Source organism: Dendropsophus ebraccatus, chromosome 6 (assembly GCF_027789765.1).
Source record: "Dendropsophus ebraccatus isolate aDenEbr1 chromosome 6, aDenEbr1.pat, whole genome shotgun sequence".
Taxonomy (NCBI): domain Eukaryota; kingdom Metazoa; phylum Chordata; class Amphibia; order Anura; family Hylidae; genus Dendropsophus; species Dendropsophus ebraccatus.
In genome coordinates this window covers 125,067,339-125,084,005 of record NC_091459.1, presented here as the reverse complement: position 1 = coordinate 125,084,005, position 16,667 = coordinate 125,067,339, and the positions used below count along the sequence as shown (strand labels likewise).

The 16,667-nt window shown below is 44.7% G+C and overlaps 1 protein-coding gene across 2 annotated transcripts in view; it reads right to left on the bottom strand.

The window, feature by feature from the left end:
* Positions 1-1,780: 1,780 nt before the first annotated feature.
* Positions 1,781-16,667, bottom strand: part of CLIC5 (chloride intracellular channel 5) — a 72,735-nt gene continuing 57,848 nt past the window's right edge. For both annotated transcript variants that reach the window (XM_069975866.1, XM_069975867.1), the window contains exons 5-6: positions 4,303-4,484; positions 1,781-2,540 (exon numbers count right to left, since the gene is read on the bottom strand). In XM_069975866.1, the coding sequence (XP_069831967.1) occupies positions 2,373-2,540; positions 4,303-4,484 (350 nt within the window). In that variant the 3' untranslated portion in view covers positions 1,781-2,372. The remainder of the gene's footprint in view (positions 2,541-4,302; positions 4,485-16,667) is intronic.

Here is a 16,667-nt window from a genome sequence, read left to right as displayed (position 1 = left end):
GTGTGGCGTGTTTTGTACATTAGCTCCAATAGAGACGCAATGTTAATAAGTTATTACGCAGCCTGTAGAAGCGATTAGATGCTGAAGATCTATCTGGAAGACTGCAGGGTAGAAGGAAACAGACATGTAGGGTCTTTGTGTGTCTATGTCGTACCTTGATATTGGCACATACAATGAATACCACCTGGAGGGGGCTTATGATGAATAAGCTCATTCTCTCTCTCTCCCTGGCTACAGAATGTAAACCCAGGGCAAGAACAGGACTTGAGCCGGAGCCAAACGAGTGGGCCAAGAGGCTACATATGGAACTAGCAAATCACAGAGCCGTGAAGGATGTTAGTGATTTAAAGTTATGTATAGCAAAGTCCAAATGTTGAAAAGAATTCATAAATGGAAAGGTAAAGTAAAAGAGGAGAAAAAAAAGAGAATGACAGAGAAAGCTTCCCTCATTTTTTCTTCTCTCTCCCCTCCCGAATCGCAGCTGCGGCCCGGCCAAGTTTCTGTCTCCTCTACTTTTGTGAGCACGGTTCAGATCTCAGCATAAAACCTTTTTACGTGAGAAAGAGAATTATTGTGTCAGCCTTACTTTTTCTAATTTATTTCAAATCCATTTCTCCACAGGCCCTCATCCCCTAAAAGAAGAAAAAATGAAAGAAAAAAACTGGGGGAAAATAAAAGTTTTAATAATTAGGTAATTTATAAATTCATAGATGATTGTTCTTTAAAAGGAAACTGAGGAAAAGTTGAATGTTACTCTCTTGTATATATAGAGATATATATTGCATCCATAGACTTCTACAGGGCACAACTGTAATACCCAGGATGCTATGGGTTAGTATTACAGAGCAATAGGCACATTTTATCTCTCTATTTCATATAGTAAATCCTGCCAGGAGAATAGGGGTAGGGCTTACGAGTACACCAGTCCCTGCCTTTGTACTAATATTCTTGATCACGTTTCCTATCATTTTGAGTTTACACATGTGCAGATCTTTATGTCTCTATGGCAACAGACTACAAAGTCTAGGTAGTCTGATACTGCAATAATATTGCCATCCATCTATCCCTTACCTCTTACTTAGCTACTCTGTCCATTGTAGCAGACTACACAGGGTTTGTTTGTAGTCTGTTACCACAGAGACATATAGATAATTGTATACACAATAAACAAATTTGTTTTGTTGCTCATTTTATAACAAAAGGGAAAGTCTATCCGCCCTTACTTATTGCTTAGTCTGTTCTGTGTCCATGGTAACAGACTACACAGGGCTCGTTGTAGTCTGTTACCATAGATACGTATAGATCTGTATAGGAGTTGAAAACACAATGAAATGGGAGATTTCTCATTTATTCTCATTAATTTGTTTTATTGCTCATCCTATATATACAAGAAGAACAAAAAGGAATGTCTACCCTCCTTTACTTATTGCTTAGTGTGTTGTGTCCATGGTAACAGACTATACAGGGTTTGTTGTAGTCTGTAACCATGGAGACATATAGATCTGTATAGGAGTTGTATACGCAATGGAATGGGAGATTTCTTGCTCATTTTATAAATCTACAAGAAGAACAGAAGGGAAAGTCTGACTGACACATTTGAGCCAGCACACTAAGCCTATATGGCAACACACAGCCCCTATGATTCCTACCTCTGTGTCACCATGCAACCCCGGGCCGAAGTATAATGTAACAGGACCCCACCACCACCACCACCTAGCATTTGATATTAGTGTTAGACATCGGTGTCTTCCGGTGTAAAAAGAATAAATTTAGAACAATATATTTGAAATAAAATTTATTAGGTGTTCATATACTGCAATTAACCAAGAAGATAGTGAATGCCTAGAGATGGAGTCTACAAGGCTCATCTATACCAGAAGGTCTCAATGTCCTACCAGGTCTTGAAAAAAAAATTCCCAAAACAAGTCATATAACAAGATATGGACCACTGATGGAATCGCAGAATACTCTAGAAGATGTAAAGCGTAGCACTGAATCATATATATATAATATTATACAATTACCTATGATATAATACATGTTATAAATCACCTTTAAAGGAGTGAGCTTACATTACAAAAATACTTTATATAGGGAAGCGGGTATTGCCTTCGATTTAGGATGGAAATTATGGGTGATGGATCTCGGAATCATTGTCTTTCATTTTAATGTGATTGAAGTAAGTCGCTTGAGGATTATCCTCGGAAATTACAATGGTATGACGGCCATGCTGGCAGAGAGGTGTGACGGCGGTGTGTCTGGAAGCGGGGATCGTGATGTGAGGCTCAAACGGGATACAGTCCATCCTAAGGCAACCAAGAGAGTAGTCTTTGTGGAAGAGAATACTATATTTGGTGGCATTTTGTCAGTTGTTAGGACTTGGTGAGCCTCTTTGCTACATCGGCATAGGCCAGCTCTGTCTCTTTGTCCGCAGCGCACGTATTGGTAAATTCATCCCTGGCGTAGGCGTTCTTCAGGTACCTCCACACGCCCGACATCTCTGCTGGGATTTCATAGTTACGATACTTCTTGGCGACAATCTGGAAAGACACGAGTATCACACGTTTACTCCACCCTCAATACTTATAAAATGGCGATCTCTCAGCCTGTCCTACTAGTGTAGAAATCTTGCCTTAAAGGGGTACTCCAAAGTAGGAAAATGGTTTTAAATGATTATTAAATTACTTCGAATTATAAAAACTTGTGTCTTCCAGTACTTATCAGCTGCTGTATGTTTTAGCAGGAAGTGGTGTAATCTTTACAGACTTAGGGCGGGTTCGGACTACGGAATTTGCGCGGATAAAACCCGGCGGATTCTGCTGCCTCTACGCACTCACGGCCGCACACCTCTCCGCCCGTGCCATAGACACCATTCTATGCACAGGCGGATTCCGCATTCTGCCAAAAGAATTGACACGTCAGAATCAGCCGGCTCATAGAATGGTGTCTATGGAGCCGTCGAAAAGGCGCACGACCGTGAACGTGTTCTAGCAACGGAATTCGGCGAAATCTGCGAGAATTCCTCAGTGTGAGCCAACCCTGACACAGTGCTCTCTGCTGCCACCTCTGTCCATGTCAGGAACTGTCCAGAGCAGTAGCAATTCCTTATAGAAAACCTCTACTGAGATGTACTGAGGTGGCAGCAGAGACGCCATGAGAAACTAGGACTTACAGTAGCTGATAAGTACTGGAAGTGGAGAGAGAAACCCAGCACTCACCAGATGAATTTTAACTTATTTATTCAGTGCAGTATGCATCAAAGTACAGCAAGTACGTGTTTCTGCCAGACATGGCCTTCATCAGCTTGGTGTCAACTGGTGTCAGAAAGTTATAAAGATTTGTAAATTACTTCTATTAAAAAATCTCAAGTCTCCCAGTACTTATGAGCTGCTGTATGTCCTGCAGGAAGTGGTGTATTTTTTCCAGTCTGACACACTGCTCTCTGCTGCCACCTCTGTCCATGTCAGGAACTGTCCAGAGCAGGGGAGGTTTTCTATGGGGATTTGCTATTGCTGCCATGGCCAGAGGTGACAGCAGAGAGCACTGTGTCAGACTGGAAAGAATACATCATTTTCTGCAGGACATACAGCAGCTGATAATTACTGGAAGACTGGAGATTTTCAAATAGAAGTAATTTACAAATGTAAATAACTTACCAACGCTAATTCATTTGCAAGAAAAAAATGTCACTGGGGTTCCCGTTTAAATGAAAACTGCAAATTTTCAGTGCCGAGGCCTGAGTGAATCAATGGCCATCCATTGACTTTAATGGATAGTGATGGTGGTCCCCAGCCAAGTATGGAATCAGACAACCCCTTTAACAGTCTCTGGTACTACATGTGCACTTGCATTTTCTATTTTTACGCACATTGCGGAATACTCCAGAGACTGACATTTCCTACATGTATCCAGGTCAAGTGTATTTATATAAAAAAGGGGGTGGGGGGTGAACCTAGGACTAACCTGGGTGGTCCTAACCAGAATAAACACTTAAACATGTCACAAATCATATTTATTATTTGGCTAAGAAAACAGAAATGCTGGAATAAATGAAGTGTTTAATAATCTGCCCTATACTCCGCCGGTGAAAGCAAACATGGTTAACGCTTTAAGGTGAAGTGCCTGGAACCTGAGCGCACTTTCCACTTTCATTCATTTCTTTAAAGACCCCCAATCTCCTTTTTTTTTTAACACTCCCTCAGTACAACCTTCAACCTAAGATCTTTATTCTAGATGGGTTCTCGCTTTTCCTGACACTAAATTTGCCGTGGGGGGGGGGGGCCCATCTTGGTCCGATCCTACCTTGACCACATGAAGCTTGGGTAGAAGATTGCAGTCAGCGAGTGTCAATTCATCTCCGTCCAAGAATTTCCTTCGAGAAACTTTTTCTTCCTCTCGGCTGTTGGCGTCGATCTCCTCGGTGAGAGGTGTGTTCAGATAGTCGTCCAGTTTTTTCATCGCTTTCGTCAATCCCTTCTCTAGAGCTATAAAAAGAAAAAAGAAAAATATCACTGTAAGGGTATGTTCACACTGAGCAAACTCAGCAGAATTTTGCGGCAGAGAGAAATCCCCATTGCCTAAGAGCCCTATAACACGGGACGATTTTTGCGCGAAAAATTGAATTTATACGATAATCGTTCTGTGTAATTGCAGGTAACGATCGAAAAATCGTTTGTGTGTCGTTGATCGTTGATTTAGATCTGAACCTAAAATGATCTTTATCGATCGCTAATCGTTTGCTGTAATTCCACATTCGTTCGCTCAAGTTCTGCATTTGTTCACTAATCGTTCAGTGTAATAGCACGTCTTCATTGTTTTGCTGGGATCAGAAAAAGTAAACGATCATAGTAACGTTGCAATAACGATCATAGTAACGATCATAACTAACGACCGTCATTTTGTGTAATATGGTGAACGATTTCAGGTTAACGAACGTTAAAGGGAAACAAGAGAAAGAAGCATCTAACCTACTGATATGTCCCTAAAGGGCACAGGGCGTTGAGGGTGAGGGCAAGTTTCTTACCTTCATCTTTGACACTGTTTTCAGGATATTAGCAGTTTATTTCCTATGCTAATGAGACATATTGGTGCACTGGGGGCGGGACCACTGCCCTCAAAGCATTGATCCCCCACAGCTGGCCCTCCCCTTCTAATGAATATCAGCAGAGCGAGACGGCCAGTGCACCAAAACACCTTATTAGCATAGGAAATAAACTGCTAATATCACTAATATGGCCACGAGGATGAAGGTAAAAGATGTATGATATGTATATGCCACTTAAATGGTCCAACACTGAAAAACAGGCTCCAATAAAACACATAGTTCTGGAGTTCACATTCACTTTGATAGGTCAGCCGATAATGACATGCAGAAACACAATCTGTGCTTGCCCCTGTGCCCCCTCCAAATTACTATGTAGAGTTACATTAAAGAAGAAAAAGTACCCAATGCTGTATTTTTGTCATAAAAGTAAAGTCATATGTTGCCCAAAATGGTACCATTAAAAACCACAGTTCACCCTGCAAAAAACGAGCCTCACAGATGTCCATCAATGGGGAGTATGGCCACACAAAGCAAACTTTTTTTAAGATTTTTTTTTTTTCAAAGTATTAAAACGAACACAAACACATAAATTTAGTATTACTATAAAGGAACTGAACACAAAATCCAGCTAAGGTGTCATTTACACCCTATGATATGGTATTGATTTTGGAACCATAAAATCAGGACTACTAGGTGGAGCCAAATACATAGATATAAAGGATTTTCCAGAGATCCCATTGGGGTTATGGCCCAGGCTTTTTGCTTTGTGGCCCCATGATTCCTGTGTAGCCCCATAGGGAACCATCCAATGCACTATTGGCCCTATGAGCTTCCTATTCTACGCTGACCCAGTACTGACATCTGAATACTATAATGGAGATGTGAAATCCAGCAACCCATACTAGAGTTCATCTAAGGGAGTCCCTGCCATGCACAGTGTAAGCGGGGATTGTGGGTGATACTGAATATTGTTTATCCGCAGGAAAGTGATCCTCAGGAAGCGGAGTTTATACCTAGAATTAAACAAATTTGCATACATTATGTGTGAAGTGCGGTCTGCGCTGTCTGGGACTGACAATAAAAACGCCGTCCACCTACACTAACCAGATCTCCCCCATTACACGGATATAATCATACACCGCATTACTGTTACACTTATAGGGTTTCATAATGTCACAGAGAGAATATAAAATCCGACCACTGGGTTTTCTTTCCAAAAACCCTTTTGTTGGCCGAGTTGTGCTACTTAAAGGGACCATCAAAAGATGTGTGATGACTAAAAGGACATTGCAGTACAGTATGTCCATGTACACAGGTTAGTTGTACAAGGAGATATCATGGAGCATTCCCCATAACCATTTTAGGCCCCGACCACACAATGGGGGAGATTTATCAAACATGGTGTAAAGTGAAACTGGCTCAGTTGCCCCTAGCAACCAATCAAATTTCACCTTTCATTTTCCAAATAGTCTGAGAGGAACAAAAAGTGGAGTCTGATTGGTTGCCGGGGGCAACTGAGACAGTTTTACTTTACACCATGTTTGATAAATCTCCCTCAATGTCTTTTTTGGCTATTTGGTGGCCATTTTTTGGGGCCGCCATCATTTCGTGCCCAAATACACTATTCCACAAAAAACGGCCTTTATTTGGGCGCACAATGACAGCTGTCCAAAAAAATAGCCGCCAAACGGACCAGAAAAGGCGTTGTGTGGTTGTGGCCTTAAAGGGGTAGTGCAGCGGTCTGTGAATGGCCCCCTTTCCCATGTCCCACCACCCCCACCCGTGTACCCGGAAGTGTGGTGCGCTATACATTACCCGTCATGTGCCGACACCCGTCTCCGATCTTCAGTCAGTGACGTCTTCTTCGGCCGGCGAACAGCTCCGACTGTTCCGAATGACAGCCGCCCTCTGCAGCATCATCCGATGCTCAGCCGCGATTGGCTGAGCATAACTGTGCTCAGCCAATCGCGACTGAGCACAGTTGTGACGCGGTGGAGGGGGGGCGGCGGCAGGGATTTGGACGTCCGAAGATGACGTTTGGCACAAAATGGCGGACGGCCCTCGACACGGATTAGGTAATGTATAATGCACCACACACTTCCGGGTACACGGGTGGGGGTGGTGGGACACGGGAAGGGGGTGATTCACAGACATAACATACATTACAAAGTTGTATAACTTTGTAATGTGTGTTATTCTGTGAATAATTCTTTACCGCCGCACTACCCCTTTAAGGTTGTTCTTCTATGGCTGGAGACCACTGGCTTCGGAGGTGCTCACAATGTGACTGCTTCTAGTAGACAGCATATAAGAGGGTATTCCACTCAAACATAACTTTTGATATGTTGCTGCCCATGGTGAGACTAACAATTCCTTCCCATACTTGTTATTTACCTATTCAGTCTGCTTCTCCCAGTTTTTAGCTGAACCTTGCTGCTCAAGACACAAAAATCTGTGTGTGAGCTTTTTTTCTCCATCTCCCCCTTAAACTTTGTAATGTTAGGGGGGATAATCACAGTGAGTTAGCAACTTGACCCCAGAATAACCCTTCCAGCATTACAAAGAAGCTACAATGTTGTAGATAAAGCCTGCCAGGGACTTGTTTACATCAGCTGTGTGTGAAGGGAGGAGGGGGAGATGGAGAGAAAAGCTCAAACACAGTTTTTTGTGCCTTCAGCAGAAAGCAGCAGCTCAGAACTGGGGGAAGGAGACTGAAAAGATAATAACAATTGGGGAATGAATTGTTAGTCTCATCATGGGCAGCAACTAGGGATGGTCCGAAACTGCCGAGGTTCGGGTTCATATGAATCCGAACGCTCGGCATTCGATTCCCGCTGTCTGCCCGCTCAGTGCAGTGGGTGGATACAGCGGGAGGACCGCCTGGAAAACTGGGATACAGCCTATGGTTATGGCTGTATCCCAGTTTTCCAGGTGGTCCTCCCGCTGTATCCACCCTCTCCACGGAGCGGGCAGACAGCGGGAATCATTGCTGAGAGTTCGGGTTCGTACGAACCCGAACCAAACTCGGTTCGGACCATCCCTAGCAGCAACATATCAAAAGTTATGTTTAAGTGGAATACCAATTTAAGTCGGGGGGTACAATGATGTCTTTTATTTGAATAAGGGGTAATTGGCTTAAAGAGGATGTACCACCAGGTACATCCTCTTTAATCTGACACAGGGATAGAATGGCGCAGTCACAGGGAAGCCAATGCCGCAGTCTGTTTTTCGATTCACGGCCCGGTTCCCATGTACGGGTCCCGGGCCGGTGCACAAGCACTGGAGGTAGGCCGGCCCGCCCCCAGTGAGAGGGAATTCCCTCCCCTGTATGATGCGGCTCCGTTAGAATCAATGGAGCCGCGTCATACAGGGGCGGGAATTCCCATCCACTGGGGGCGGGCCGGGCCGCCTGCTGTGCTTCATGCTGTTCTGGGACCTGTGGATAGAACGGCGCCGAAAAACGGACCGCGGCACCGGCTTCTCCGTTCTGTCCCTGTGTCAGATTAAAGAGGATGTACCTGGTGCTACATCCTCTTTAAGGTTTGCCATCAGGCTTGCAAAATTTTGGCATTTTTTTGTCCCAGCATCAGCCATTAAGGGGAGTTAGGATACCCCTATACACAGGGCCGTATTAACAGCTGCTGCTGCCCTAGGCACTAAACCTGAAGACGCCCCATCTTCATGCACCTATTGGCGATACCAGGAAAGGATTTGAAAAGAGGAAAAATCTCAGTCTTTCCTTTATGACCTGATCTCTGTTTATAGTCTGTTTCTGGCTTTGGCTTCAAATCCTTGGCAGATAATCTGTCAGATAATCTTTCTGTGTAAATTGACCCTTAGAAACACTAGTCTAAACTACTGTTTGTGTTTGGCAACGTTCTCCAAACCCGAACACTCGGCATTTGACTCGCCATGGCTGCAGAGGTTGGCTGCAGGCTATGGCTATGTTCACACGCTGTGAGAGACCAGACGTTCCGTGACCCCGGCCGGGTACTGCAGTACCGGCCGGATGATCTTTTGGCCGCAGGGTTCTGATGCGGGTGCATCAGCGCGCGACCGCATCAGAACCTCCCACAGCACACAATGAAGCAAGCGGCTGGAGCCGCTCGCTTCATTGTCTGAACTGACAGGTCTTTCTGCGGCCACAGTGAATTGCGGCCACAGAAAACTGACATGTGCGCCCCGTACAGGATCCCGGCCGGAGCATACACGATGTGTATACACTCCGGCCGGGATCCCACAGAAAATGGGCTATGTTACACGCTGCACAAAGTACGGCCGTTGTTGCCAATGGCAACAACGGCCGTACTTTTACGTAGTGTGAACATAGCCTATGGCTGTATCCATGTTATCCAGGACTCCCTAGGGAGGCATCTAAGCTCTGCGGCCGCGGGGAGTCTTACGCAGAGCGCTGAACAGTTCGGCCTCTCCACTCAACACTAATTAGAGCCAATTTGCTTGACTGAAACGGATCATTGAGATGGAAAGAGAATCCCATTCCTAGTATGGAACATTAATGACACATAAAAGTATCGACTAGCAGTCTATCCAGCACACTGACCCTAATCTCCACTGACCTCATGACATACACCTTAGACAGTCAGCTGGACAAGCAGGTTCATCAGAATTTACTATAAGATGTTTGTAGCCTTGCTGGAACCTACAACAATGGCTTGTATGTAGATGGTACCTGAGCCTTAAAGGGGTACTCCAAAGAAAAGATAAATTAAAATCAACTGGTATCAGAAAGTTATACAGATTTGTAAAATATCTCTCTTTAAAAAACAAAAAAACAATAGTACTTACTACTGATTCCCTCTGTCTGCCCACTCCATGGAGAGGGTGGATACAGCCTGAGGACCGCCTGGAAAACTGGGATACAGCCATAGCCATAGGCTGTATGCCAGTTTTTCAGGCAGTCCTCAGGCTGTATGCACCCTCTCCACGGAGCGGGCAGACAGCAGAAATTAGAAGCCGAGAGTTCAGGTTCATACAAACCCGAACCTCGGATGGTTCGCTCAACTCTATTCCTGACATGGTGGCAGCAGAGAGCACTGTGTCAGACTGGAAAGAATACACCATTTCCTGTAGGACATACAGCAGCTGATAAGTACTAGAAGACCAGAGTTTATTAATTAGAAGTAAATTACAGATCTGCATAACCTTCTGGCAAATTATTTCTCTAGAGTGCCCCTTTAACCTCTTAAGGACCCATGACATACCGGAACTCCAGAGGGTCTGGGGGTAAAAAACCTTTTTGTAGACGGTCAATGCAAAAAAAGCAAAGAAGCGCCAGGATTGCAAATTTTTTGTTACATTATATATTATTTTAAAAAAATAAGAGTGATCAAAATGATCCACATACACAAATATGGTACCAATAAAAATTAGAGATTGTGGTGCAAAATATAAGGCACCAAACAGCTCTGTAAGTTAAAAAAAATAAGTGTTATGGCTCTTAAAAAACAAAAATACAACTTAAGGAGGTAATGTTGGATAACGCCCCCAGTCCTAGGTGATATGGACATACAATTATGACCTGATCATCTGCATGAAGAAATACAGGACGCCATACTACATTCTTGGCTCCATCTGAATGAACATTTGTCCGTCATCATCAGACTTGTTCCCCCTACTGAGGGCCAGTGTCAGCACAGGGCTTATCAAGGCACATGCAGGGGCCCACAGCACCTCTAGGGCCCTGAGGAGGAGAGAGACACTGTGTTCTAATGTTCAGCCTGCTCACTGTAGTGCAGGGTAAGGGGCTTAACATCAGAAGACACAGGAAACGGAGGAGGACCTGCACAGATAGAAAGAAGAGTGAAGGACCTGATCACATGACCCGAAGGTCCTCAACCTTACAGTTGGACAGAGAGGAAGAGGGAGAAGACTAAGCTGTAAATGCTGTGTGTCAGTCAGTGCCTGTGTCAGTCAGTCAGTGTCTGTGTCAGTCCATCAGTGTCAGTCAGTCAGTGTCTGTGTCAGTAATGTGTGTTTGTGTATGTTAGTGGTGCCTTATGAGATGGTGCATAGTGTGTGGGTAATGGGTGCATAGTGGATGGATGAGGGGCCCACTGAGTTTTTTTCGCCCAAGGACCTGCAAAAACCAGGAGCCGGTCCTGCCCCTACCTCTAGCTATCAGCTTCCCACTACTCGTGTAGACCCCCCCATCTGGACACTGTCCGCAACAAAACGCACAAACATGAAATGAAAACCCCATTTATCTTAACCTTATCCCCCAACCGTTTCGTACAGACTCGCCGCATCGTTGCTCAGCAGACGTTTATCTTGTAATATTAATACGTTCAGATGAACAAGAGCCGGGCTTGTACACAATTGTTTAATTTACAGCCTTCCAGAAGATGTTGATTAGAGAGGCGGTTATTGATGGCGATGATTGGGTGGTGGGAACAATGCGGGTACTGTGCCTTCACACGTGCGCTCGCAGGGGTTACCTGTAATTATCTATAATTAGCTGCAGCAAAGAATTTTTCGACTCGTACACATTTCTTCCGTCTCTTGGCACAGGCCGGCAATCATCTGTATGCTAATGGATAGATACACTTACCAATGAGAGCAGACAGGCCGTAAAGCAAACAAAACAGTGCGAGCCACCTCCCAGGCGCACGACGCTAAAACAACATGGATTTCACGTCGGGAAGGGAATGTATTTCCTCCCCTTAAAGGTCTACAGGATCTCGGGTTATTTGTACGAAAATACCGAGAGGAGAATCCAAATATTAGGGAACATTTTCTAAATATTTTCAGAATGTATTTTTTTATGATTATTATTTTTGACCTTTTTTTCATCTGTAACTCTGTCTGGTATCGACGTCAACTCGGAAAATTGTAGATTATAAAAAAAAAATAAAAAATGTTTGCATATTTTTTAAATAATCGTTTATTTTTTATGCTTAAATCATGTTTCTAATTGGTGGTTTTTTTGAACTGTTAATTAAAGTTACAATATAATATAGTATTCCTTTGGGGGGGGGTACCTTTTTGTGTAGTTTCTGATGTAAACATGAATTTTCATGCTATTCCCAACATAACTAGACACAGTAGACACCAAGGATACATGTAGTGAAATACTAGTAACCAGCAATACATATACGGAATCACTAAATACCAGGGATACATGTAGTGCACCACTAGACACCAGGGATACATGTAGTGCAGCACTAAACACCAGGGATACATGTAGTGCACCACTAGACACCAAGGATACATGTAGTGCAGAACTAAACACCAGGGATACATGTAGTGCACCACTAGACACCAGGGATACATGTAGTGCAGCACTAAACACCAGGGATACATGTAGTGCACCACTAGACACCAAGGATACATGTAGTGAAATACTAGTAACTAGCAATACATGTAGGAAATCACTAAACACCAGGGATACATGTAGTGCACCACTAGACACCAGGGATACATGCAGTGAACCCGACACAAGGCATACATATAGGGAATCACTAAACACCAAGGATACATGTAGTGAAATACTAGTAACTAGCAATACATGTAGGGAATCACTAAACACCAAGGATACATGTAGTGAAATACTAGTAACCAGCAATTCATATGGGGAATCACTAAACACCAGGGATACTTGTAGGGAAATACTAGTAACCAGCAATACATATGGGGAATCACTAAACACCAGGGATACTTGTAGGGAAATACTAGACATCAGGAATAGATGCAAGAAATCACTAAACACCAGGAAAACATGTAATGAACCCCTAGACACAAGGCATACATGTAGGAAATCACTAGACACCAGGGATACATGTAGTGATCCACTAGACACCAGGGATACATGTAGTGATCCACTAGACACCAGGGATACATGTAGTGATCCACTAGACACCAGGGATACATGTAGTGATCCACTAGACACCAGGGATACATGTAGTCATCCACTAGACACCAGGGATACATGTAGTGATCCACTAGACACCAGGGATACATGTAGTGATCCACTAGACACCAGGGATACATGTAGTGATCCACTAGACACCAGGGATACATGTAGTGATCCACTAGACACCAGGGATACATGTAGTGATCCACTAGACACCAGGGATATGTAGTGATCCACTAGACACCAGGGATATGCAGTGATCCACTAGACACCAGGGATATGTAGTGATCCACTAGACAGAAGGGATACATGTAGGAAATCAATAAACATCTGGGGTACAAGTAGGGAATCAATAGGCATCAAGGATACATGTACTGAATCACTAGACACCAGGGATACATGTAGTGCACCATTAGACACCAGGGGTATATAAAGTGAACCACAAAATACCAAGGATACATGTAGCGGATCACTTAACACCTGGGATACATGTAGTGCACCACTAGACACCAGGGATACATGTAGTGAACCTCTAGACACCAGGAATACATGTAGTGCACCATTAGACACCAGGGATACATGTAGTGACCTACTAGACAGCAGGAAATACTCTCCAATCTGCTCCAACATGTTACGCTGTTACAATCCAGTTAATATTTCTGATATTAACGTCCTAATATTGACCCCCACACACACACACACACACACTTACACACATACACAGACACTACTATCTGCTACAACACCAGACTGAGCTGTATCCTGCCCCCATGCCTGTGTGTATATGATGTATAAGTAGCGTATATCATACATCTGTAGACAAGTCCTCACATTTGCTATTCATTCAATGTTACATTTTCCAAATATAAAAAAAGAAAAAAAAAACCAGACATCTCCGACCAGGAGCAGCAGAACAGAAACTCCGTGTGTATATAAACTTGTGCAAGTAATTATCTTCCTATTGATATATGTATATACAGAGAATTATAGGTGGCATGTACAATAAATCTATGGCCCATGGCAGCGGCGTATGACAGGCGGAGCGATGAATCCCATATGTCCTCTCTTCCCAGGTTATGGGACTGACGAGATGCAGGCTTTAGGTTGCAGCTTACACGGGATTGTGTCTGTTCACACCGTTCCGTCTCTCCGTGCAGGTGTCACACACGGTAATGTTACGGGTTCACATCTGGAGAGCAGACGGTATTCTGAGAAGCGGCTAGGAGTGCATCTATATATTTACAGGCCGGGGAGGGGGCCTGGAGGCGGTTGGCAGCGGCTCAGCTGCCTGCGGCTATTTTGCACCCTGGTGCTGCCTTGCTGACATGATTCTGAGAATTTTGTAGGATTCCACAGGTTGATGAGTCTACGGGCTGAGCACAGTCAGGCCTTATAAACCATCCTAGTAATAGGAGGAGGGAAGTTTTCTGGTTAAATCCAAACTTTAAACAGGGTTATTAAGGATTAGAAAAAACACAGTTTTGCTAAATCAGCGCCCCCTCCCTATTCTCAGGTTGTAGGGTGTATTACATATAAAGGAAACCTTTCACCCGGGCTGCTGGGGCAGAGCCTGTCCAACCCCCTTGGTGGAGCCTCATATACTCACCCCTTCCATGAAGTCCCGTCAAGGAATCGCCGTCGGAACGTGTTATGCTAATTACCAGAGATAAGTCCGACATCCATAGAAAATGACTGCCCCAGTGGCCCCACTGACTGACTTCCATGGACAACCCCGTCTCAGCCAATCACTATACAGTGCTTCGGTCACTATTACACTAAGTGATTATCGGCCGTATTCGTCCGATACCGACCGTTACGGCCCATAATCGTTTCGTGTAATGGTAGACAATGATCAGCCAACATGCACGATGACAGCTGATTGATGTCTTTCAACAGGCTCAAACGGCAGCGATCAGCCTGGCAACGATCTACAGCTGTCGCTCTGCGTAATAGGAGCGCTGGCAGGAAACCGCCGCTGTCTCCTATGGGCTGCCCATAAAATCTGACGATCGCCTAGGATGCCTCCCCGCAGCTCCCCACCCCCCTGCACCCGGCTCTCACCTGCTCCTCCTCGCTCGCTGTTGGCGCGTGTAATAGCGCCAGCAGCGGGTGGGGGAACAAGGAGCAAGGGAATGCTGACCTGACACCCCATGTAATGGGCCCGATCATTTTAGTAAACGAGCGCCAATCTGCTAGATCGCCGCTCGTTTACTGGACCTATTAGACGGTCCGATAATTAGGCAGTAAGGACTGCATGGACATCATTAGCGATGTTCATGCAGCCCTCGCCCAAACACCTGATACCTTACCTCTTCTCTGCTGTGCTCCGCAGCTTCCCGGGACCACCATGGCCTGTGATTGGCCACTCAGACGCTGCAACTGCCGGTATCGGGAAGTTGCAGGAGCACAGGAGAGTAGACTGGGAGCGGGGAGAGGTAAGGTGTCAGGTGTCTGGACAATCGTCACCCATCGGCCATGCATTGCTATTACACGTAGCAGTGTGCGGTTGGTGCCCAACGATTTTAGGCCCAAACCTAAACCAATGATCAGCCGTTAAAGGGCCCTTAGAGAGGTGAAGTGTTTGCGATGGCTAAGGTGAGCAGGGGGACACATGGCAGGACACTGGAAGAACATGAGAGGTAAGTATTACATGAGAGGTAAGTATTACAATTTTCTATACATTGATGCTGGAGTACCCCTTTAAAGCAGCCCTGCCCGCAAGATTATTAACCCGTGTAATAGGCTCGGTAAGTGAACGCCAATCTGGTAGAGCAGAGCTTGCCCTGTGGATCGGGCTTTCTAATAGAGCTCTAAAATGACTGCAAAATCAGACTACTCACTGGCCTTATTTGTAGTCTGTAACCATGAGACACATAGGTGTGCATAGTCACTGTAGACACAAAACGGGAGATTATTATTATTATTATTATTATTATTTTTGGACCTAAACCTTCATGGTGCACAGACCCTTTATCCTTTAAGTCCAGCAAAGAAGATATAGTTCTAGAAACACCATATTATAATAATGATGCACAAAGCCTACGTCTATAGTACTGGAGAAATAGAGACTATAGAGAGTGCAGATGCCTGGGTCACAGTCCATAGGTGGCGGTCCTGTCCAGGCGCACAGCGAGGCTCCAGGTAGAGCAGTGCTTCTCTCCCCTCCATGGGGTCCCCTGAGGTCAGCAGTGTTTCTATGTACTATTTTCCATATGTTCTTATGGGCAGATTAGGGTACCAGACCCAGCGTCAGGAACGTGAACTTCTTGCTGGGGAATAGGATTAACTGTCTGAGCTATATAAACATTGACAAAACGCCTATCAGAATGTAACGCTGCCGCCAGAAATCTGCGAGTTTGCACGATGCTTTCTTTCCAGAGCCAGAAGAGACACATTCAATCCAAGGCAGAAATCAAGTCAGAGCCATTGACCCTCAGCCAAGCGGGTGCCAGTGTTCATCCATTCACATCTGCAGCGATAACATGTGACAGCTGCGCCGATTATAACAAAGCCTGGAGAGCGCTGATGGCCGACCCTCCCCGGAGGACACGCAGATCTGTAACCCCCACTGTGCCGGCTACAGCCGAGTGTTATACCTCAAGTAACTGAACCTATGGGGATATAGCAAGGGAGTAAGCATCCAGTCCTGACAATCAGTGTATGGGAGGGTATCTGATGTAAGTTCTACAGATATCCATGTACCTGACAACCTTAGTTCACCTTGTATCTTACAGCCTATACATTATCTTATAT